The sequence below is a fragment of the Choristoneura fumiferana genome, chromosome 9, assembly GCF_025370935.1.
Source record: "Choristoneura fumiferana chromosome 9, NRCan_CFum_1, whole genome shotgun sequence".
Taxonomy (NCBI): domain Eukaryota; kingdom Metazoa; phylum Arthropoda; class Insecta; order Lepidoptera; family Tortricidae; genus Choristoneura; species Choristoneura fumiferana.
In genome coordinates this window covers 2,547,473-2,571,313 of record NC_133480.1, presented here as the reverse complement: position 1 = coordinate 2,571,313, position 23,841 = coordinate 2,547,473, and the positions used below count along the sequence as shown (strand labels likewise).

Below are 23,841 nucleotides of genomic sequence, written 5' to 3'. Positions count from 1 at the left end.
AAACTCTGTACATCATTTTTAAATATTTTCGATAATATCAATGTGTACCGATATCCAGAATAGCATTAAAATAGATCATTACACATAACACAAATCAAATTGACGCATATCAATGGCAAACTTGACATTCGAATACATTATTATCATTAAGTACTCGTACGAGTACTAAGTGGCCAGTATTTATAGAGTTGATAGAAACCTTTTTAAAATAGTTTTAATATGATACTTCGAATTATGTGTACATATTAATGCCCTTGTCTGTATAGATATTTTTGGCTTGAGCTTTGTTTTTATGTTATCTGAAGTTTGCGTGTATAATATTTATGGCCTCCTATTTGCCTACATATATTTGACTGACATTGTACATTTATTTATGGTCTGTAAATGTCTACATCTTTTTGACTAATTAAATGATCACATATTTTTGCCGGATTACCGTACAAATATTTCTGGCTAATCAACTGTACAGGTATTTTTGAAGCCTGGGAACGTATATATATTTATGCCCTTGACTGTACCACGGGGGTGGTGGAAGTTGTATGTTGTACTCAGCCTCTACTGTACTTACTTTTAATTTCCTTATAATGCGTCTTATTCGAGACCAGAGTATTGATGCTTTATGTATTTTTTCGCAAAGTTCGTGGCTTCATAGTTTCCAATGTGAATTATAATTCAGTTCAATACTTGAAAATATAACTGCATTCACATTATAGATTATAGATAATGATAATTCCGCCAGTTTCGAGGACAAATTACGATAATTTAATTTAGGAAAAATTACTCCATTAGTTTACAATGTCATGACAACCTATGACAACAAACGAATCAAAAAATTATGACTTGACGAATTTGACATTTGACTTGATGTTTTTTTATTTTTATTTATGGAAAAGCACAAGCCATGCAGCCTTTATCTGATTTTATCACTACTAATTTATAATCCGTTAATGCAATTTTCGTACTTATTTGTTAATACGTTAATATTATGTGATTTTCTTCCTAATTTCTGTCGGAAACCCAAAGAATTGGCAATACATTGCACTTCAGTCTTTTGACTGACGGACTTTGTACCTATGGCCAGCAAAAATATTTAAAAAAAGTTAAACGAGCTTTCGAAATGGTAATTATGTGATTTTGATCAGACAAATCAAACGAAATCTGGCAACGTCGCTTAGCATCGAATTGTCAGCGTTGACAACGTAGCTGAAACACACACTACTAACCGAGCCGTTGGCGTACGATACTGTCGCCGTCCACTCACATATTGACAAAAAATAACTAAAATAATCATCTAGATTAAGCTATTAATCAAAAGCTTTCTTTACGTAAATAAAAAATGCTCAAATAAAGAACAAATAAAAGTCAACAGATGTGATTTTAATTTCAAATTATTCTTTCAAGCGCACATGATTGTGTTAATACATTAGTATGGAAATCGTTCCACCTTAAATACACATCACATAAATATGAAAATGTTATGCATCTGTCATTTTCGACATTTTCGAACAAGAATATTAAGGTGACACAATCCATTCGTGCCAGCTCTTGTGAATCGATCAGTGACCGTATTGCCTAAAGTTTCTGATGCTCGGGATCGCAATCAAATGACAGTTTTTGTTTGCGAAATCTATCATTTGATTGCGATCTATAGGGCGTCTGTACTATCTTTTGGGTGCCGTTCAATCGTCATACAAACTTTTAGCATAATTTCATTTTACTACGTTCAAGAATCATAATAGTCATTTTGCATAAAAACAGATTTCATATTATTACCGAGCATAAGCTTTAAATAATATAACATTCATTAGTCATAAAAATAATTGCTATAATGCTTATATTCAATTATTTCATTTAGAATATTCGGTTAACCTGTCCTCTCCCAGAGGCACAAATTTGTGCCCAAATTCCTTTGATCCTGTTATCCTGGGAGATGACAGATTAATCATATAATTATTAAAATCTATAACAACATTTAGAATAAAGATTGGACGGTATAACATCATGGGTGCTAAATGCAAAAAAACATTTGATTTGTGCGAGCGAGCGAAGCGAGCGAGCAAGATGGCTCGGAGCAGAAGCAACTCGGACAGGTTAGGTTCAGAAGCGGGAGCGAAGCGGAGCGTAGCTCCTGCCTTAGCCCTCGATATTAGGTTTTTTTTCATAGCAGCCCGGATAAAATTGCTTCACAAATGATCTTTGCTGTTGGATTTATGCCAGGTGTTTTATACTTTTCGATCATTATCCTCGATGTTTGCATAAAAATTGTTTATTATGAACTTTGAGTAATTATGCGGCATGACTATTATACAGTACTTTAATATGCATAAGACAATTATGCTAATTGAATAATATGATTTGAGAAATTCGGCAATTTGTTTATATGCATATTGTTTTTATACGTTCTCAATATTTTGACAGATTGAAATTCTGATATTTGTGTTATGAGAAATTAAAAATTCGCAAATCGTTCTTAAACCGATCGTTCGTTCATAAGACAGACAGATTAAAAGATAGGTCTTTTAATCTGTCAAGATCGCTACGTCTGTACAGTCACTAACACCAATATCTGACACAAGAAAGCGTACATAAATAATTAACTGTTGCGACTCTATTTCCAGGAACGTGTTATAGATATTTTTGCACGCTCCGCTGTGACAGATATTAATGCAGATGACTGAACTCCTTTTATTTTACTCCTCCAATGCTAAAACCGTTACGTTTTCACGACAAATTCACTTTTTTATGCATGGATCCGCCCTCTTCCACTTCTACATATCGAAATGAAAACTTTTATTCTGTGAGTAAACAGCATAGAGCGTTCTCTATTACATGTCACTTCTTTATACTACTAAAGAAAGACCACTTGCCAAGGAAAATGCACCGCAAGGAACTTGGTAGAGACATCTTTTTTTTTTTAATCTTTATTATGGAACTTTGATCAAAAGGTAAAGGTAAGTCATCTTTCAAAACAAAAATTATATTGAAATTCTTCCAACTAGCTAGAAAGACAAGAAGAATTGATGATATTATTTAGCTTACCTGACAGAGGCCAGAGTTGTTGAGCCGGTAGAACTTGGCGATCTCGCAGGTCGCCACGTCGCAGCCGCGCTTCGGCATCATACCGATACCTGGCCACACAAACAAACGGCACGTGATGTAGTTTACGATTGGTGAAAGAATAGGCTGTTGCCTAAAAAAATCTAATTAGTACATCTGTTAAACTACGACATACATACGTCAGTAATGACAGCGGGATTTTGGCATTTACTCATTCATTCTCCTTTTGTGCAACCAGTCCTTTATGTAGCTGTGTGTAATCATGCACTTCAACTCTCGTGGCACTACCATTGTCAGAAAATATTGGACGCTTATGTTTTTTTTTTCTAAATTAAACAAATAAATTCCGAAGCCAGGTAATGTTCCGCGTGACACTTTATAGCACGGCGTGACGTCACGGACCCCCACCCCCGCACTTTGACGCGCTTCATCTATGTCATTTTTCTGTTTGATTGACAAAACAAAAAATACTTGTCCAATATTTTATGATGATCGAACCGAAGTACTAATTAAACTCAAACCTTTATCTCTAATACGGTTTAGGCTATGCGGTGTCATTCGTAGTACGATAATGATTTATACTAACCAGAAGCCATTTAGTACAGACTTGGATAGGACTTACCATACAAACTTAACATAGCTTAGATTAAAAATACCTCTTTGAGGGTCTGGAGTCTGGAAGGTGTTGATGTAGTGGACGAACGGAGGCTCCGGTGTTACCTAAAAAAAAAAAGGCACTAATGACAATAAAAACAATCAAATAATTTATTATGTGTGAGTAAGAAAAACATTACGTTTCGTACATTTTTTCTACTCAGCAATGACTTAAGGCACAGAATAAATAATACAAGTACAAAGGAACCATTCCTTTGTTCCAAACGAAGATTGCCTTTTTATTAGATTACGCTTAATGATTTAAGCAGCGTTTCCACCAATACCTAATGTGCGAGGATGTGTTGCGAGCGATGTGTTTATCATTAACCAATAGAAACGCTTCATTTACACATCCTCGCACAGCACATCTCTGGTGGAAACAGCTGGGCGGAGCGAGGCGAGGTAAATGAACCGTTTCTATTGGTTAATGAAAAACATATTCCTCGCACATCTCTGGTGGAAACGCTGCTTTATGGCCGCTCCGAGGCCGTCGACTCTAGCGCAACCAAACGGAACGTTATGGCTGTGTAATAACGAAGAAAATGCGAACCGCATCACCGATAGCAGGGGTGATCCGAGGCTGTGCGAGACAACCGCTGAATAGGCCACTACAGAGTGGTACCCGGCTACTTGTAGCGAAGAACGTAAACGCGGAGTGAGCCGCGCCTGCTTAAGGTGCAGGCCACACAGAAGAGACGAGGCGGAGACGCCCTCGCCCCGTGCCCCCGTCCCACCTCGTTTCTTGTGTGGCTTGCGCCTAAAGAACAATGGGCAAATTTATATGGGTACTGTCCAAGCAATGAAACATGTCTCAGTTAATGGGTCTTCGCAACCCCATGATCACCCTATGTATGGGGGTTTTATGTTTATTTTTTATGTTTCTATAACCTTCTTCCTGTAACTTTCAATGAAATGAGCAAAAAATATATAAAAACAAAATACATTTTCCAAGAAAACCCCATACATAGAGCGATCCTCGTCGTAGTAAAAAAATCATCAGGTTGCCAAGATCTATTAAATGAGTCAATTTTCATTTCTGTTGGTGGGTGAGAACATTTCTGCCCATGGTCTTTTCCATAGATATAGATTACACTAGATTACGCAAATGCATCTACTTCGCGTGTCCGAACCCCGACCAAACGTCGGGGTTGGCCCCATACAAAGACTGACCGCTAACTGACTAATCATGACTAGTGACTGACTCGAGCCCCACGGCGCGGGCGGGCGGCGCATTCGAATCGATTTTGCGCGGACATCGGGGAATTCACATCGCTAATTCGCTCTTGAGACGTCACAGTAGATATAAAAAAGTGACACGGTTGGTTTTCATACAGATTGAGGTGTTTGCGTTATCTAGTGTAATCTATATCTGTGGTTCCTTTGTCATATATCACGCTTGATCCATCTCTCTCACCAGACACTCACCTCGAAGTACCTAATTACGGAGTCGCCCTTCCCGCACAGGTATATGAGGTTGGTGTCAGGGTCATACAGCGGGAACATGACGCCGTTGCTCGTGTCTATCTCGACGGTTACTATCGGCTCGCCGAGCGCGTCCGGGGTGCGCAACGAGTACTGCCGCTCCGACATTCGGCTGAAACTGTAAGAAACCAAGTTATTAAGAAGATTTTTTTTTTCATCATCATCTCAGCCGTAGGACGTCCACTGTTGGACATAGGCCTCCCCCACAGATCTCCAGTTGCTTCGGTTGGCAGCGGCCTGCATCCACCGTAAACCTGCGGCTTTAACCAGGTCATCCGTCCATCTTGTTGGTGGACGTCCTACGCTGCGCTTGCCGATCAGCGGCCTCCACTCGAGAACTTTTCGGCCCCAACGGCCATCCATCCATCGGTCATTTTTCTAAATAACTGACCTTGATTGACCCCACCTCACCTGATATTAAGTGCAGATGAGGCCAAGGTGTATCTCACTGGTTCAGTAACAGCCTATTCATTCACTGTAGCCTTGAAGAGCCCTAGATTTTATTTATAAGGAAATACAGACGACGGGAGCGAATCCCATTCTTTAGCAGTTCGCATTATGAAAGATGAAGCAAACCTAACCCAACCGGATTGCTACCACCATCTTGCTCGCTAATCCTGCCGTGAAGCAGCAGTGCTTGCACTGTTGTGTTTCGGCGTGGAGAGTAAGACAGCCGGTGCAATTACTGGCACTTGAGGTATCCCATCTTAGGCCTCTAGGTTGGCAACGCATCTGCAAACCCCCTGGTGTTGCGAGTGTCTATGGGCAGTGGTGATCTCTTACCATCAGGAGACCCACTTGCTCGTTTGCCATCCAGTCGAATAAAAAAAAACCGCTTTGTGCGGGCCAATGGAACGCTCCCGCCGCCCGGAAGTACGTTGGCAAAATGGAGATGGAGGAATTAGATCATGTACTGCGCACACTCACCAAATATCAGATTTTATTTAACATGAAATCTTTGAATTATGCCTGATAGATGCCAGAAATATTTTAGGTTTTAAAATTAAGAATTCGCTTGTATTACAAACTAGATTTTAGCCACGGCTTCGCACGCGTAGTAGATTAGAACAGGCAGTTGAATTGAAATCGGGATTTTACTAAATTATAGTGGATTCACGTTCCATTCCATATATAACAAATATGCAAAATTTTTTTTTTTTTTTACTATTTCATCGCCGTGAATAATACACATACTCATACCAAATGTGTGCATTTTGGTGCACTTTACGGAAAAGTGCTCCATTTGGGAAAGTATACCTTTTGGGAAAGTGTGCGTTTTAGAAAAGTGCTTTTTTGAAATAGTGAAACTTTGGAAAAAGTGCCCCAAATGGGAAAGTGTCCCTTTTGGGAGTGTACATTTAGCAGAAAGTGCACTTTTAGGGAAAGTGTACGTTTCGGGAAGGTGAGATTTTCAAGCCGGAGCCGTTCAGGTTGGTGACGACACTTACCCGGTGGTGAAGACGAGTCCGTGCTTGAGGAAGATGGCGCGCGACGCCTTGCTGCCCTCGTGCGCGATCGCCTCCGCCTCCACCTCGCCCTTGCGGGGGTCGATGATGCTGGGACAAGACAAAAACGCCATCATCATCATCTCTGCCTATATGGGACGTATACTGCAGGGCGCTCCAGTGTGGATTGGGTACTTCACACACACCATTCAAACGCTTTGCGGATTCGTGCAGGTTGCCTCACGATGTTTTCCTTCACCTTAAAGGTCGTGGTGGATTTCAAATGTAATTTCACATATAAATTTTTACTCTGAGGCCCACCTCTGAGATTAAAACTCCCATTTTTCTTTCATGCCAACGTGGACCCCTGTCTGCTCCCCCGTGGATCCCTAGGATTCCACACCTGGACCACTTTGGGAACCTCTGGGATATATAAACATCAGGAGTCGATGAATGAGAAGTGACAATGACAGCTAAGACTGTAAGTATACTTAGTTTCAACGGCAGGCGAAAAAACGGAATATGGCGTAATCTTTCGCGTGTATCTCTAAGTGTCATGCTATAACAGAATACAATTTTGAATTTTCATCCTCTTTGCTGTCAGTGGCTGATTGGCGCAAGTCCTTCGCCTTCGACCGTAAAAAAGGCAACAGTCAGCGAGACTTAGTGGCGGTGCGGACTATTGTGGCTTTGAGGACTTTAGCAAGTGTCATACATCGAAGTCGGCTTTGTTGAGGTAGGTTGTTCATGAATACGGTATTTGACAACTCCTGATTTTGCCATATCTTAATATTATTATGAAAATATTGATAAACAGATAGTGTTTAGCGAAGAGAAAATTTAAATCGGTTGAAAAATTGGATTTATGTTTTTTTTGAAATATCTATATACCTGTCCCTTTCTCTAACGCTTTTCTCTATGCAGCAAGTATGGCGGTACTGGCGTGTGACGTCACATGCCAGTATGTCTTTCTCTGTCTAATCTTGAATTTCAAACCTTTATAACTTTGTTATTTGTAAAGGTAGCTTAAAAATTGTTTCTCTATTCGATAATACCGTCAAATACCGTATTGTTCTCTAGACATAACGCTGCACAGAAGAACAAACGCCACGTTCACTATTCGAAAGTTTAATTAACAAATGTAATAAGTAGTTTGCCATTGTAAATTTTTTCGCCTGTCGTAGAAATAGCCTATATCTGTGTCGTATGTCGCCGTACCGTATCTTCTTGTCGCGACAGGTGGTGAGCAGCTTGGAGCCGGTCCAGTTCCAGCAGGCCGAGTAGATCAGGTCCGGGTGGCAGTCCAGCGTCATCAGCACCTCGCCCGTGCCCACGTTCCATATCGCCATCTGGAACACGCCACCACGCACCACCCACCAGCTGTAAGCCTCTACACGCTTGCAACAACTGTGCAATCTTGATAACTATTCGAATGTTTACTAAATTCTTGCACGCCGCGTAAACCATTAGATATCTAGGATCTGCTTCTTAGACCACTTGATACTTAGACAAACTGCTAATTCTAATTTGCTACTTAGACCAGCTACTTTTTAGACGAAATAATACTAACGGGTCCATATAGGCTCGCGTACTCATTGAAAGTCCGAATGTTTGTCAGAATGATCGTTTCTAATAAGTCTTTTTTTTTGTCTGAATCCAATAATTGCTGAGTTTCTATGAAAAAAACCTAACCATAGTTTTCTATAGAATGACCATTTAAAATTTTCAGAAAAATTTAAGGTTTCAGTGGGAAAAAATAGGACAAACGATATTTTATTTATATCACCGTCGCCCATGGACACCCGCGACATGAGGGGAATCACAGGTGCGTAGCCGACCTTTCAGGAATTGGTAGGCTCGTTTTTCGTTGGTGATTCGGACAAACATTACAGTATGGCTAGAGAAAAGTGTGCGAACTTTGGCGCTCCCGATACTAACCCATCATCCCCTAGTCCCACTGACCTGGTTGTCGGAGCCGGCGGTGAGCAGCACATTCTGCGCGGTGGGGTGCCACAGCACGAGCCCGACGCGCCGCTGGTGGAACACCAGGTCCACCACGGGCTCCGTCAGGGTGCGGGACAGGCCGCCGTCCGGGATCTGCCACACCTGGACACAAACAACACCGGTCAACTAACTCAACTCAAATAATCTTCATTGCCAAAATCCACAGATATAGAATACACTAGATAACGCAAACACCTCAATCTGTATGAAAACCAACCGTGTTACTTTTTTATATCTACTGTGACATCTCAAGAGCGAATTAGCGATGTGAATTCCCCGATACCCGCGCAAAATCGATTCGAATGCGCCGCCCGCCCGCGCCGTGGGGCTCGAGTCAGTCACTAGTCATGATTAGTCAGTTAGCGGTCAGTCTTTGTATGGGGCCAACCCCGACGTTTGGTCGGATTCGGACACGCGAAGTAGATGCATTTGCGTAATCTAGTGTAATCTATATCTGTGCCAAAACCTAACACAAACTTAAGCTGCTTTTCCACTAGAGATCTGCATCCTGCGTTGCGAGGAACGTGTTGTTCATGAAACAATAGAAGTGTTTCTGTTGAGGTAAATGAAGCGTTTCTATTGACTCTGTGCACGACATCAGCGCCATCTAGCGTCCGCAACTTTTTTAGCTCTGATGATCTGACGTTTTGAAATTTCATCGCGACATTGTGACAAAAATCAAACCTATAACGTATTAATTTATAATACAAAATTACTGTGATACCGTGATTTTGGTGGACAAAAGGTTGTGAATTCATTTTTGGTCTTAAAATTAAATGAGGTAAGTGAAATTTATTCAAAAAGTGTGTTTATTTTCGTTATGTCAGGGTTTGTTTACTTCATGTTTAGTTGTACTTTTACTGTAAAACGAAAAGATAAAGCTATCTTATTAGTTTCTTTGAATAATAGTAAAATTATATAATTGTTCTTATATCGCTAGTAATAAATTAAATATCGTTTTCAGATCAAAATGAGTATCATTTTGAAGACCGGTTTTGTGAGTATCACTCAATATAAAATTTCAAACACAAACCGTCTCATAAGGAAAATTGTTGCTGGACATGTCCGAGATGTAGAGGAGTTAAGAACAAAACAGGGACAGTGTTCAATAATTCAAGCTCGCATCATAACACAAACATCTATTACTAAAATTAGGTAGTTGAAGTCTATACAAATTGCTTTGTTAATGACAGATTCATATGAGTATGACAGATGACAGAGCCTAGATTATTTCTTCTTTTAGCCACTATGAGCGCTGCGATAGATTTCATTACCCCCACCTAGTACTTCGCACCCTCCCAATTGGTTGATGAAAAACACATTCCTCGCAACACATCTTCACACATCTTTGGTGGAAACGCGGCCTTATGCGGCGTAAATATTGTCTTTTGTTTTCATAAAAGAAATAACATAGTGCCTAATTTTTTTAACGATATTTGCCGTGTTGGAACAAGACCATATGACACAACAAACGCGCATAAATATCTGATATGACTATATTTCTAAGGCCAGTAAGACGTTGCAGATATTTTTGCACGCTCCGCTGTGGCAGATGTTAATGCAGCTGACTGTACAACGCTTAATACTGGCCCGAGGGAATTGACATAATGATGACCACTCACCTTGACGACACAGTCTTCCGAGCCACTGGCAATGACGTTGTCATTGTGGGGGCACCACGCGATGTCCAGCACGGGGCCCTTGTGCCCGCCCACCAGTGGGTGGTCGGCTGGGATGCGCCCAACCTGCAACGGAAAAAACAAAACATATTAAACATAATAAATATTTTCTTTCTTTCTCTTTGTTGAGAGTCTAGCGCCATCTAGTCACCGAATAGATGAACTACTACGACGTTTCCAACACTCTTCCTTCAACTTCGGATTTCGATTTCCAGGCATAAGCATAACATCTGACTGGAGAGCGATCTCTATACTGTGGCCTGTACGGACACATGATAGAGGCTACATACTTATCTAACGTGCCTAACGACAGACAACAAGGCGTCAGTTTAGGTAATTTAGGCGAGTTTTTATGTATTCATCATCATCATCATGTCAGCCGAAAGACGTCCACTGCTGGGCATAGGCCTCCCCCAAGGCTCTCCACTCAGACCGGTATTGTGCTTTCCGCATCCAACGCGATCCCGCGATCTTAACCAGGTCGTCGCTCCATCTTGTTGGAGGCCTAAACAGAGGCCACAACTCGTTTCCCGGTCCGCGGACGCCATTCGAGAACCTTCTGATCACCGGCCATCAGTCCTGTGAGCAATGTGCCCCGCCCACTGCCACTTCAGTTTCGCAATTCTTGTGCTATGTCGGTAACCTTAGTTCTACTGCGGTTATCATCATCATCATTTTATCTATTAGTTATTTTTAGATAAAGCTGCGGACAACAGCTATAATATAATCCTTGCGAACGTTTAATATGAGAAATAATTGTTATGATGAAAGTTTAATTATTGTATAAAAATCTCTAAGAATGCACTAAAAGTAGCTGCTCGGTCATAATATAAAAGTTACGCTACGCTAGCATTTGAATAAAATTAAAATTCTAAAAATACTGTTATCTGTAGTGAAACTACAGTAGTAAACATACTGGCGGTATATCTTGTACATCTAGAACTGTTTTATTTAGAGTGTGCTTTCATACCAGAGTCGAGCGGATATACGCACCAGACCAATCAGCTTTAGGCTCTTACAATGGACTTAGACGTTAGACATGGATAATTTCGACTCCGAGAAGTGATCCGATTCACTAAATTCACCTCCGGTATCGGTACCGACTCCGACTCCTTTATTGAATCCGGTTCTTTTAAGCGATCATTTAAATATATAATAAATAAATAAATATCATGGTACACTTGACACCAATTGACCTACAACGGATAAACATACTTATATAGATAAATACATACTTAAATACATATTAAACATACAAGATCTCAGAACAAACATTCGTATTATTCATACAAATATCTGCACCGGCCGGGATTGGAACCCGGGACCTCAAGCTTCGTAGTCAGGTTCTCTAACCACTTAGCCACTTAGCCATCCGGTCGTCATTTATTTGTCTATGGCGCCCGGCCGATCCAGCTGGGATCAATACACTACAGTTTCGCCGATTGTGGGTCACTCGATCCAATAGGTTGGTCGGAGTTAGTAACTCCTCGGAGTCGATAAGGTTTGAAAAGAGTCAATAAGGGATTCGGATCCGCTTGAGGATCTGTCTCCTTTCAATCTTCAGATCCGGATTTACCCATCTCTACTTTCCGCACGAGCGTGTTCTATTCATTGCGCGGCCGAGACGCTCGTCGCACAGCGGCACCTACCTGGCAGCAGCAATGAACAGAAAAAAACTGTCACAGCCCCGCGCGACGCGCCGGACCGCATTAAAAAAACAGGATAATAAAACTAAGATTGGTTTTTTTTTGGAATCTTTTTGTATTTTTTATTTCAATTCCAAATTTTTACTTTTACGGTCACTCGGTCGGTCGGTTTTGATTGCTTAGAAACGATATCTCTTGTCCGGGTGAGCGGTTAGTTCCAAAGGAATGCCGAAAAAGTTTGAGGGCTTACGGCATAGATGTCGCTAGCGTCGCTGCTTAAGTGACTAAGTAAGAAACACAAGCTGAGATATGAGGTGCATAGGGAAAATTCGTGTCGGTACCGTTGACCATCAGTGGTGTAGCGGTATAGCACGCGGTACGGATTACCGAGGACCTGGGTTCGATTCCCAGTGATGGTCTTATTTTTCTGTTTTTTCTGTGCATCTATATTTCAGTTTGTATTTTCGATAATAAAACTGCAGTTTTAATAAACTTTCACACTAACTTAACAGTGAAAGTTCATTAGTGAGACTAATTAGCGAAGTGGCGTGCACGAGTTTACATACATAATCAGGTCGCGTTTAAAATAATATACAAACTGGAACTGAGTGATCATTCTGAGTGGCTTTTGGCAAGCGCGTCGTATCGTGATGTTTGAAAATTGTACGGAAAATTAGCTCGCGCTCGCGGATTTGCCCCCGGTGGAATTGTCCCGTGTAGGGTTTGCCAGGTGAACATTTAAAAAATGCTTAAAAAAATGCTGATAATTTGTCGCAATTTTTTTTTCTGAAGAGTAACATACAATACGGTATTTGACTATTTTGTATATGTTTTATAAATTAAAACTACACAATGCCTGTTATCGAATAGAAAAACAATTTTCAAGCTCTCTCTCTCTCTCTCTCTCTCTCTCACAGGTATATAGATTTTTCAAAAAATCACTATAAATCCAATTTTAAACCGATTTAATTTTTCTCTTCGCTAAACACTATCTGTATATCTAAATTTTCATAATGCGCTATACCTATTTAGAGTATAAATAAGGTATAAATAAAATAATTTGCTGTTTCGTACCTTTTTATAACTATACTATTCTCGTATTTCAATGTGTTGTTGTTTCGTTATAAAATTTTAAGATAAAATAACTATTTTGTTAAAACATGTCTAAGAACCATCGCTAGAAAACCTGCTTTCAAATAAAAAAAATCGCATTAAAATCAGTCCACCCGTTTAAGAGCTACGGTGCCACAGATTGAACAGACACACATAACGGTTAAACTTATAACACCCCTCTTTTTGCGTCGGGGGTTAAAAATGGATCAACTCACGATTATAATAAGTCAGGAACGGTCCGACTAATTTCGATCTTTTCGGTAGATCCTTACATAGGTGTGTGTTCACGACGGTGGCGTTCCCGGCACTCACCTTGAAAAAGATCTACCGAAAAGATCGAAACTAGGCAGACCGTTCCTGGCTTATAATCTTGAGTTGAATGGTTTAATTTTGAACATGAAACTATCGTGAGACTCACTCATATTAAATATAATGACCCGGATAACTCACGTCTTAAATCGAGTTTAGCCCGAAACATGTCGAGCTAAACTCCATTTAAGACGTGAGTTATCCGGGTCATTATATTTAATATGGTTTAATTTAGTAAGTTTTATCAATGTCTCACGAAAGTTTAAGTAATAATACTCGTATTGAAATTATACGAATTATTTCATTATTCTAAATAGAGAAAAAAGTTAAATAAGACAAAGACACTTTTAATTATTTATATTTTTAGTATGATTTTATGATGTATAAGTAGGTACAGGTGCGGTAAATGCAGAAATAACTTGGCAAACATGTATATTGAGGTCAGCTCCTGAATTCCAAAAACACAAGGTGCATTCGTTTACTTACAGAGCAAGGTTTCAACTTTCAGTCACTCTATTATTAAAGAATAAAAATCACGGTGTTGGCACGGTTAACAATTAAAGCTATTTTAGGTAAAAAAAATCCATTAATCAAACGTTTGCGCCAACATCAACCAATGTTTGTAAAAAATATAAGCGCCATGTACGGTCTATGTAAACCGCACATTCCTTTTGTCAGCATTTCACGTAGTATTGTGTAATTTCATTATATTATTAGCATTTGAGTCAGTGCACATTTATCCGCCACGGTGTGCATCGGTGTATCAATTGTAATCAATTATCAAATAAATCATTACTTCAGTAATCTGCCATATATCAATTCAACTATCATCCAAGACTCGTTCGAGACTACATTGTCCCGTACATCTTTATGGTCCTTCGAACCGGATTTGAACCAGTGACCTATGGATATGTGACCAGTGGTCTATGTTTTACATAGACCGTACACGCCATGTCGCCATGTCAGCACTTCGTGAGAGGAGCGAGTATTGCCTTCGTTAGCTCATGTTGCTGGCGACAAGCTAGAGGAGACAAGAGTTTTTGCCGGCAGTATGAACAGGCAGCGATCAACTTCAATACCTTGACAAGTTCGTATGTGACACTAGTTAGAACCTTGTTGCAGTCAGCATTTGCCGCTCTTATCAAAAAAACTTGATAAAGGCAGCAGCAGGGCTACTACGAAACTCGAAGTTCGTATAGCACCGTCCCTCTCGCTCTCGTATTAAATTAAGTGTCAGAGGGACCGCACGATACGAACTTCGAGTTTCGTAGGTAGCCCTGCAGTGGCTCCCTGCAACAGAGTTCTACCGAGCGTGTCACGTAAGAACTCGTCAATGTATATATATGCATTGGAAAAAAAATACGGACACTTTTTTTTTAAGTAGAATACTGTATTTATAAGAAAATAATTATAAAAAAAATTTTTTTTTGAGTATTTTTTTCTCAATTATTTTTTTCTAAATTAATAGTAAATTTACCGGTAAAAATAACGTTAATTAGGTAACGTTACCGTAATGTTAAGTTACCAATTAACGTTATATTTTCTTACTTAGGTATTTTTATGATTTTTACCGTTATTTAACGTTACTTATAGTGTGAATTTGGTAACGTTAACAAGCCCTGGTCATGGCAACAGAAACCAGAATGGGGACGGAGTGAGAGAGTAATAGATAGAGAAAGAGTGAGAGAGGAATAGCAACGCGCAGAGGGGAATATAGGCATCACGTAGCTGCACGCAATAAACTTTATCGATGGATGTTTGTTATTTCGGCTTGTGGAAACCGTCAGATTATATATTTTTCGTAATTCTTGAATTATTCCCTTCAAAACAAAAAAAAATTTAGCCACGCTCGAGAATGTCGAGATGACGTTTTTTTTTTACAACTTTCTCACCCTACCCCTTCTTTACCTCACTCTCAAATTGTCAGATTAGTAGAATATACACGTTTTAGTATGTAACTAGCTCATCCTACCATCTGACGCGCTCGGGAATTCCAGATGATGAACTTTTTTTTACTAATCTGATCCTTTATCCTTGACGAGCAGCCATGTATATGGGGCTCATAGTTGGTGGAAGGACTTAACCGGGTACAAGGTATCCCCCTGTATATTAATCTGTCGCGCTTTAGTAAATCCCGAAATCCCCTCTTGGGCTCCCCTACTATTATATTATATTATATTGATTTAATGGCATACGCGTGCGAAGCCACGGGAAAAGTATAGTTCCAAATATGGCTTAGGAAAGACGAACTCGAGTTGTCGAGAAACGAGTGAGAAAACCAAAAGCTGGCAACCAAGCTAGCCAAATTAAATATAGTAAGTATTTAAGAAAATCTCGCTGTAGTAGGTAACAAGAAAAATATGAAATGGTAGTGACAAAGCTCATTTGCTGTTTTTGTAAAACACCTACATAAAAACAGTTCATGTTTCGCTGGCCGCAATTATGTAGTTAAAATTAACAATTTTACTAAACTCCAGCCATCATTTGATCAAACATCGGCCAATGTTTACGAGACATGGCCGGCCGCCAAATGAGCACATTTTGGGCCAATCCGTTGGCATTATCTGAATGTGCCAGCGATTAGATGGTGTAACACAAACATTAGGTATTCGCATTGTTTACATATTTTATAGATTCAGGTGTAACCATAAGTGAGAGCCGCCAATCAGTGTTATAAAAATATTCGTAAAATCGAATCGAAAATTGTACCTACTAGTCGTATCACTATAAATTTACCGCAACAAAAAAAACTTTTTCACACCTCTCCTTCAGAAAAGTAACTTTTCCTCCCTGACGAGAGGGAGCAAAGTGCAACTTTTCTGTTCAAGGCTTTTCTAAGTGTTTTATTGCAAATGCCATTTTTTGAAGTTGATAATTGTAAAGCCACACCATTTTCTATGCTGGTTGATCTTTAATAATATTTAGAATTTATTTTTTCAAGATTCTTAATGCTTGGTGTGAAAAGTTGTATGAGGCACTCGGGAGTAAAATTATTTTCATCTTGGGCGTTATCACTTGAATCCCTCATTACGCTCAGGATTCTACTTAAGAATCCCTCCTGCATTCTGGATTCAATGTATGCCCTCGCCGTAAATACACAATTTTGCTCCCTTGTGACACAAATAACTATTTTTTTCGGACGTACTGTTGCTGTTTACAGCTTACCGGAGAGAGGGCGAGCAGCCAGACAGGCCGCTCAGCAAGTGGGAAGAAAAAAAACATTTTTTTTTATTGGTTGAGTGAATTCGCAGTTGTGTGAAATAAAATAAATAAATAGCATGGGACACTTGACACCAATTGACCTAGTCCAAAACTAAGCGAAGCTTGTACTATGGACACTAGGCAACGGATAAACATACTCAAGGAAAAAAAGAAAGGGAAGGGAAAAGGAAGGGAGAGCAAGGAAGGGAAGGTTTTCGCATTTCTTTACTGACCGTACAACTCCTGGTAAAATTGAATAGTAATTACGCGCATAAATCACAAAAAACAAGCTTTGGCTCGAACCCTAGACCCTTTCCAGCTGTCATATGAAACAGGCGACCCACCGAGCATTTTCCTGCGGCCAGCGAGCGTCTTACAAACTGAATTCTATATAAAGAAAATTTTAAAAACATATTGCCTTATTATGGTACCTAACCTTTTCTTTAATATCTTGCATTTGGTTACATTAGGGAATATCCATTAATTACGTGATTCGTTTAGTGAGCTAAACCTCACCCCACGTGGAAGACGGTGGTCTCGGTAAATATCGCATAATTTTTTTCCTGCAAGAAACAGTGTAAAATTGTGAAAAAAAAAACTGAGTTAAATTACGGTAAGAAAGTTGCACCGCTTTACATTATAAATTTAAATATGCGTTTTGAAAAATCTCACGACACCTCACCAAGGGGGAGGGGGGAGTAGAAAAATCGCCAATATTGCTTCACATAATGAAAACGAAAACATTTATTCGGGACACACAAATATAAATAATAGATAGAACCAAAAATCAAATAAAATAAAATAAAATGAGAATAGAAAATACAAAAAAAATGAAAATAATTAAGATTACTTATTTGCTTGTGCCCGAAATGGTCCCGCCTCAGCATAAAATGAGGACTCCTTAGGTGGAGCCAGCGCTGGTCTTCCGGCGAGACCATTTTAGACGGTCACCGTGTCGTGTCGTGCAATACGGCCCTACGCGTTACGCTGAACGCAGCCGTTGTGCCTGAGTCGGGCAGCGCCGTCTGGCGGCGAACAGCCGACTCAAATGCATGCCCCTTAGGTTTTCCGGCCCACCTGTGACTTTCAATTTGACATGGCTACTTTAGCCATGCATAGGTCAAACCAGTCTACCACGGCTTCGGTAAATCGTCAAGGTCCCTGAATGAACCTAGGCCCTCCGTGTAACAAGAAACCGGCGCTCCGGCGCTCCTGCGGCGCGTCCCGGCGTGGGCGCGCGCCGTTTCACAACAACCCACTAATAATAGACGCGTAAATAATTCATACATATAAATAAATACGTGCATACCTATACGCGAGACCGATTTTGGGGGTGTGTGCAAAAAATAAGTATATGGGTCAAATCAAAATCAACAAGGTGGCAAATTTCAAATTCTGAGTTTACAATACCTAACAGCTAATACTTTGATGATCAGTTTGAATGATCACTAGACTTGGCTTTAAACAATTATTATTAGCATAGAATTAATTAGTATTGTTGTCATTTTATTTTAAAATTATCTGCCTTTTACAAGCTTTTGTTAGTTCAGCTGTCCCGTTGTCTATCTGTCTGTAATCAAATCTTGCAAGTTAAATTTGACCAACTTCCAGTAGTCAGATTGACTTGAAATTTGGAATACTTATGTAAATCGCGTGACAATACAATAATCTAGTAGTGACATCCTGTTAGTCCGGCCAGGATCGTCTCCGCAGGACGGAACTCTCCAACTGTTAATAGCAGTGACTTGAAATTTGGTATGCAAATGTAGTTTGGGTGACGATGCAAGACGATGCCATTAACCGTTGAAGAGTTCCCTCCTGTGGAGACGACCCTGGCTGGACTACCAGGATGTCACTATTTGTCACGCAATTTACATAAGTGTTCCAAATGGGTGATTTTATCAAAATTAGCCATTAATGACATTGTAGGCACGCGTCATCGTGAATGACTCTACCTATACTGGAAGTTGGTCGAATTTAACTTTCAAGATTTGATTACAGACAGATAGACAGACAGACAACGGGATAGGCGAAACTAAATAGAAGCTTGTAAAAAACCTTTACATATTGTATACGTAGGTGCGTTTGATTCTGCTTTGATAAGAGCGTTAATACCCCTATTTTAGAGCCAAATCGGTGACACGTGATGGCTAATATATAATTGATATAAATAGACCGGCGTCAGAGATTCATGCGTATGAATAGTTATTACTAAAATTAGTGCTGTATTTTTAGTGCATGGTATTGCTGTCATAAAGCCAAGTTATCGATCGTGCATTCGACAAACGCCGTGAGTCACAGTGCACGCGCACCTGTTCTTTTGTTCTTATTATGTACTGTGAGACTTTTATATCTTTTAATTAATATGACTTCATACTTCGGCTCTGATTACCAGATCTGGAAATAACCATAAATGCCGTTCAAAGTAACAGAAAATGGACCATTGGAAAGGCTGTCACGCAAGGGGTATGGAGAGCTATGCTCGGGGTTTCTTTGCGCGATTTAATCCAGAATAGGGAAATTCGCCGAAGAACTAAAGACAAAAAATGACAAAGAAATGACGAATAATGCTGGACAATATAATGCATTAACTCATTTGGTAAAATTTGTTTTGTATTGAATTGTAGCCTTCCGGTTTCAATTCTTTTGTTATTTCTAGTCTAGGTAGAATAGATTCAGTAGGTTTGTGGCCGGTATTTTTACTGTAATCCTTTGGTTAACGAATTTGGTCAGTTTATCTCAAAGGAATTTCGTTAATAAATATTATTTGGGCATTTCTATCTACCGTTGCACCCTGAGTTTATCTCTCCGATTTCAACAAAATTTGGGAGGTAGACTCAGTCCAGTCCATGATTTCGAGCTGGAAAAAAAATAATGTATGGATGTCATCATCATCATCATGTCAGCCGAAAGACGTCCACTGCTGGACATAGGCCTCCCCAAGGCTCTCCACTCAGACCGGTCTTGTGCTTTCCGCATCCACCGCGATCCCGCGATCTTAACCAAATCGTCGCTCCATCTTGTTGGAGGCCTACCGACAGCTCGTCTCCCGGTCCACGGACGCCATTCGAGAACCAACCTTGTATGGATGTATATATTAAGAAAAAATCGTAACAAAACGGACACATCAACTCAGGGTACAACGGTAGATAGAAATGCCCGTTTATCAACAGCTATTTTATCATTTTTTTTTACATCCGGTCCTTTTGCAAGCAGCGCAGGTTAGAGTGCCATTGTCATAATTGTAATAACTGCAATGTCCGGGCAGTCCGCAGTTACGTTTCAGTTGGAATGCAGTCAGTCTGCAACGGCCCTTAGACGTTATTCTACGGCGATCTATTCCGGGGCGCAAATTACGCAGTAGTGCTGCTAGGGTTGCCAGGCGTCCGGATAAAGCCGGACATAGTTAGGCTTTTTCAATGCTTGTCCGGCCAAATTCAACGGTGACCGACCTGTCCGGTTTTTGTTAGGCTTTTTACAACTGACCAGTAAGTTCATAAAAATAAAAATGATAATAACCGTAGACATTACATATAATTTTTTTGTCATATAGGTACAAAATCCCTACTTAATGTTATAAATGCAAAAGTAACTCAGACAGACAGACTCTGTCTGTCGGTCTGCCTGCCTGTTACTTCTTCACGCTTAAACTACTGAACCGATTAAGATGAAATTTGGCATAGAAAGTTTATAACTCTGGGAAGTATGTACATAGGCTACCATTTACAACGAAAAAAAAATGTTTTTTGACGCGTTCGAAGCTTCTAGTCCTTAATAATTGCCTTTTTGCCCAAAAGTCCGGCCAAACTGGCTGGTCTGTCCGGCTATTACTTTTGAGGACCTGGCAACCCTAGCTGCGATGGCCGCCGTACGAGTATTACGGGGTGAACTTGACACGGTAGCCGTTCAAGAGCGCCCTTTTTGGTGAACGGGCGGCGCATGGGTGTTATGACAAAGAAGTACACTCGACAAGCCAGCCTTTACCAGTGTTCTTCAAACTTTTTCAGGAAGCGACCCCCTTTCGTTTGAAACATCAAAGCTGGTTTGCTTGTTATCGAACGGATAAACAATATTTCGGACATTTTCATTTTATTCTGCACATGTCTAATTACCGCACCGCTTTTTCCCGCACTAGTGACATGGTAATTAGACTTGAGTGCACAGATAAATGTAAATGGCAGCCATCCTTTTCCTAGATGTGCAATCAATTCAGTCTCATAAAAAAAGCGGTACGGTAATTAGACAGGTGCACGATAAAATGAGAATGACAGTTTTAACCCCCGACGTAAAAAGAGGGGTGTTATAAGTTTGACGCGAACGTCTGTCTGTCTGTCCATGAGGAATGAGAATGGCCGAAAAATTGTTTTTCCGTTCGATAACAAACGTTAACTAGCATTGATTTATAAAATGAATAATTTATAATCAACCCCATATAAGGTTCTCTACCCACTACACCGTATCATATCGTGACCGTAATAGGAACGTCTCAGGCATGGACGCATGGAATGTAACGCGCATACATGGCATGCAACGGTGAAGGTTGGTTAAGAAACGTGTTTTTTTATGGAATAGGGGTAAAACGAGCAAACGGATCGCCTGATGGTAAGCGATTGGACACCTGCAACACCAGAAGAGTCACAAGTGCATTGCCGCCCTTTTAGGTAGGGGTACGCTCTTTTCTTGAAGGCTTGAAGGTCATATCGGTCCGGGAACACCGCAGCAGGTCTACTACGAAACTGCTACCACCATCTTGCTCGCTAATCCTGCCGTGAAGCAGCAGACAGTGACAGCCGGTGCAATTACTGGCACTTTAGGTATCCCATCTTAGGCCTCTAGATTGGCAACGCATCTTGAATACCCTTGGTGTTGCAGATGTTTATGGGCGGTGGTGATCTCTTACCATCAGGAGACCCACATGCTCGTTTGCCATACAGTCAAAAAAAGGGTCAGAGGGACCGCACGACACGAAGATCGAGTTTCGAGTTTCGTAGTAGCCCTGCAGGCCAGTTCATGCTCATGCTGTTCGAGGCAGGAAGGAGGCTAGTGGGCAAAGTCTCAAACTTTTCAATACAAAGTATATATTTTTGTCTGACAGTTGACACGTTCCTACAACGGTCATTGTATGATACGGTGTACTGGGCAGAGCCCTTTATGGGGACCCATGCCGTATCTGTTACGTAGTAATTACTTAATCTGTAGTTTCGCGCCGGAACGCTGCCGCGCGTATTCCGACACCCCATTGTCCCCCATATCGGTTGCACAATGCTTTATCTGCACGTTCCCAGTATTGTGCCCTTTTGCTTGGAATGCATTATCTAAGCTATCACACAATGCTTCTGTTTTACTAGACAGACATGGGCAATATTGGTGTCTATTCTAGAAATAAGACCAACTATACTTGGTTTGGATAGGTATTTAAATAAATGTAAACAAACTTCAGCTGCCAGATTTGGTACCATCAGCCAAATAAGTGGTCTATCAATTTTTAAATAAGTTCCTATCAAATGAATATGTTGCTAAGGTCGAACTTCAAAGGTGACAGGCACATCTATTGGCATTATTGTTTTATGACATACAATACAAACGATTTTCAACTTAAGGGTGGTAAACTACATATTTGGCTGATGGTACATTCAAGGATTTTAAACATTTTACTTATCTATCATTGTAATACAAACTAGTCTAGTATATTTCAATTTAGAAATGTAAACGTTAAGATAGTTTAATGGGAGAATTTCAATATTTAACAAAACAAAACAAGTATATCTACCTATAACAGTTACATCTATGCCACATAGATATGTTTGATGCAAAAATTCACACACTTTCGGCTGCAATGGTTAGTTATTTTTTTCATTTGTTGTAGATTTTTGGTTGTTTTGGCTCAAGCACTGCAAATTTAAATTTATAACAATTTTCGTTTGCAGAAATTTTATTTAACCATATATTTAACGGCTTGTTTGAGATTGGTGAATCCTATAGTAATAATAATAAAATTGCCACAACACATCATACAACACAGACTTATTATATTACTAATTAATGTACAAGACATCATTTGCTGTTTTGTAGTATCGTTACATCCATTAATATATGACATATGACACATCCTATTGACCCTAGAAGTACTGTTATCAGATATTTATGCAGGCTTTGCTGTATCGGATATCGGGCTGGTGACTGTACTTAACAGCCATGGTGGCCTTGTGGTCTGACCCATAGCTTCTCAATGGTGTGTGTGAAGTTGCTAACCAGCACTGGGCCCTCGTAGGAACTACAGCCCAAGCCTTCTCCTACTGAGAGGAGGCCTGTGACCTGTGACTACAGTGGGACATAATATAAGCTGGGATTTTGAACATGAAACTACCGTGAGACTCACTCATATTAAGTATATTGACCCGGATAACTCACGTCTTAAATCAAAGCGGCGGCGCGCAGTGCGCGTGTTGCAGCAGCCGCTGAGTCGCGTTGCTCCGAAGACGAAGGGCTACGGATTAGCCCGAAACATGTCGAGCTAAACTCGATTTAAGACGTGAGTTATCCGGGTCAATATATTTAATATAAGCTGGGATGATGATAATGAACTTAGAGCAATTAACGTACTACTACGTCTCGTTTGGCTGAATGATTGCTTCATATATTTAAATTCTACTGCAACCCTCAACTTCAAGAAAATTATATAATAAACCTTTAAGTAGCCCATTCAAAAGAATTACTATAATATTTTCAATTTCATCCAGAGCAAAATTAGTATCACATTTTTCTACCAAAAAATATTCCAACAAAGAGAGCATATTTCGCACATTAACAGTAATCTCATATTTATTATTATGCACAAAAAATTTGATGGCTAATAAAGATAAGATAAGAAAATCAATCATGGAGGGGTCCGGTAGCAAGCAATCTTGATGTGATAACATTTTATACACCATCATTAAATAAACAGTAGCTTAGCTTTAGACATGGGTGCCAGGATGGGGGTGCAAGTGCACCCCACTTGCACCCAATGGCATAAAAGAAAATAAATAGAACTAGACTAAGTCACAGAATGAAACCTATAAAAGCTCTCTATATATGCAGATGCAAGATGCAATGCACCCTTCTGAAAATATTTCTGCCAGTGCCCATGGCTAAATCTAAAATGAGGCTGGATAGGGCTGAGAAAACCAAATAAAGGGTACAGACTCACTATGTTCGGTGCCGTTGTAGGGTAGAGCAAGGGGAGTGCTCGCTCTAGGCACCAGATGGCAA

General features: G+C 40.1%; 1 protein-coding gene across 1 annotated transcript in view; it reads right to left on the bottom strand.

Annotated features, from left to right (window-relative positions):
- The window catches only part of LOC141430975 (coronin-1C-A-like), a 54,516-nt gene that overhangs the window by 27,475 nt on the left and 3,200 nt on the right, over window positions 1–23,841 (bottom strand). The window contains exons 4-10 of the mRNA XM_074091885.1: window positions 10,265–10,387; window positions 8,601–8,744; window positions 7,857–7,987; window positions 6,642–6,749; window positions 5,137–5,311; window positions 3,714–3,777; window positions 3,040–3,128 (exon numbers count right to left, since the gene is read on the bottom strand). Of these exons, the coding sequence (XP_073947986.1) occupies window positions 3,040–3,128; window positions 3,714–3,777; window positions 5,137–5,311; window positions 6,642–6,749; window positions 7,857–7,987; window positions 8,601–8,744; window positions 10,265–10,387 (834 nt within the window). The remainder of the gene's footprint in view (window positions 1–3,039; window positions 3,129–3,713; window positions 3,778–5,136; window positions 5,312–6,641; window positions 6,750–7,856; window positions 7,988–8,600; window positions 8,745–10,264; window positions 10,388–23,841) is intronic.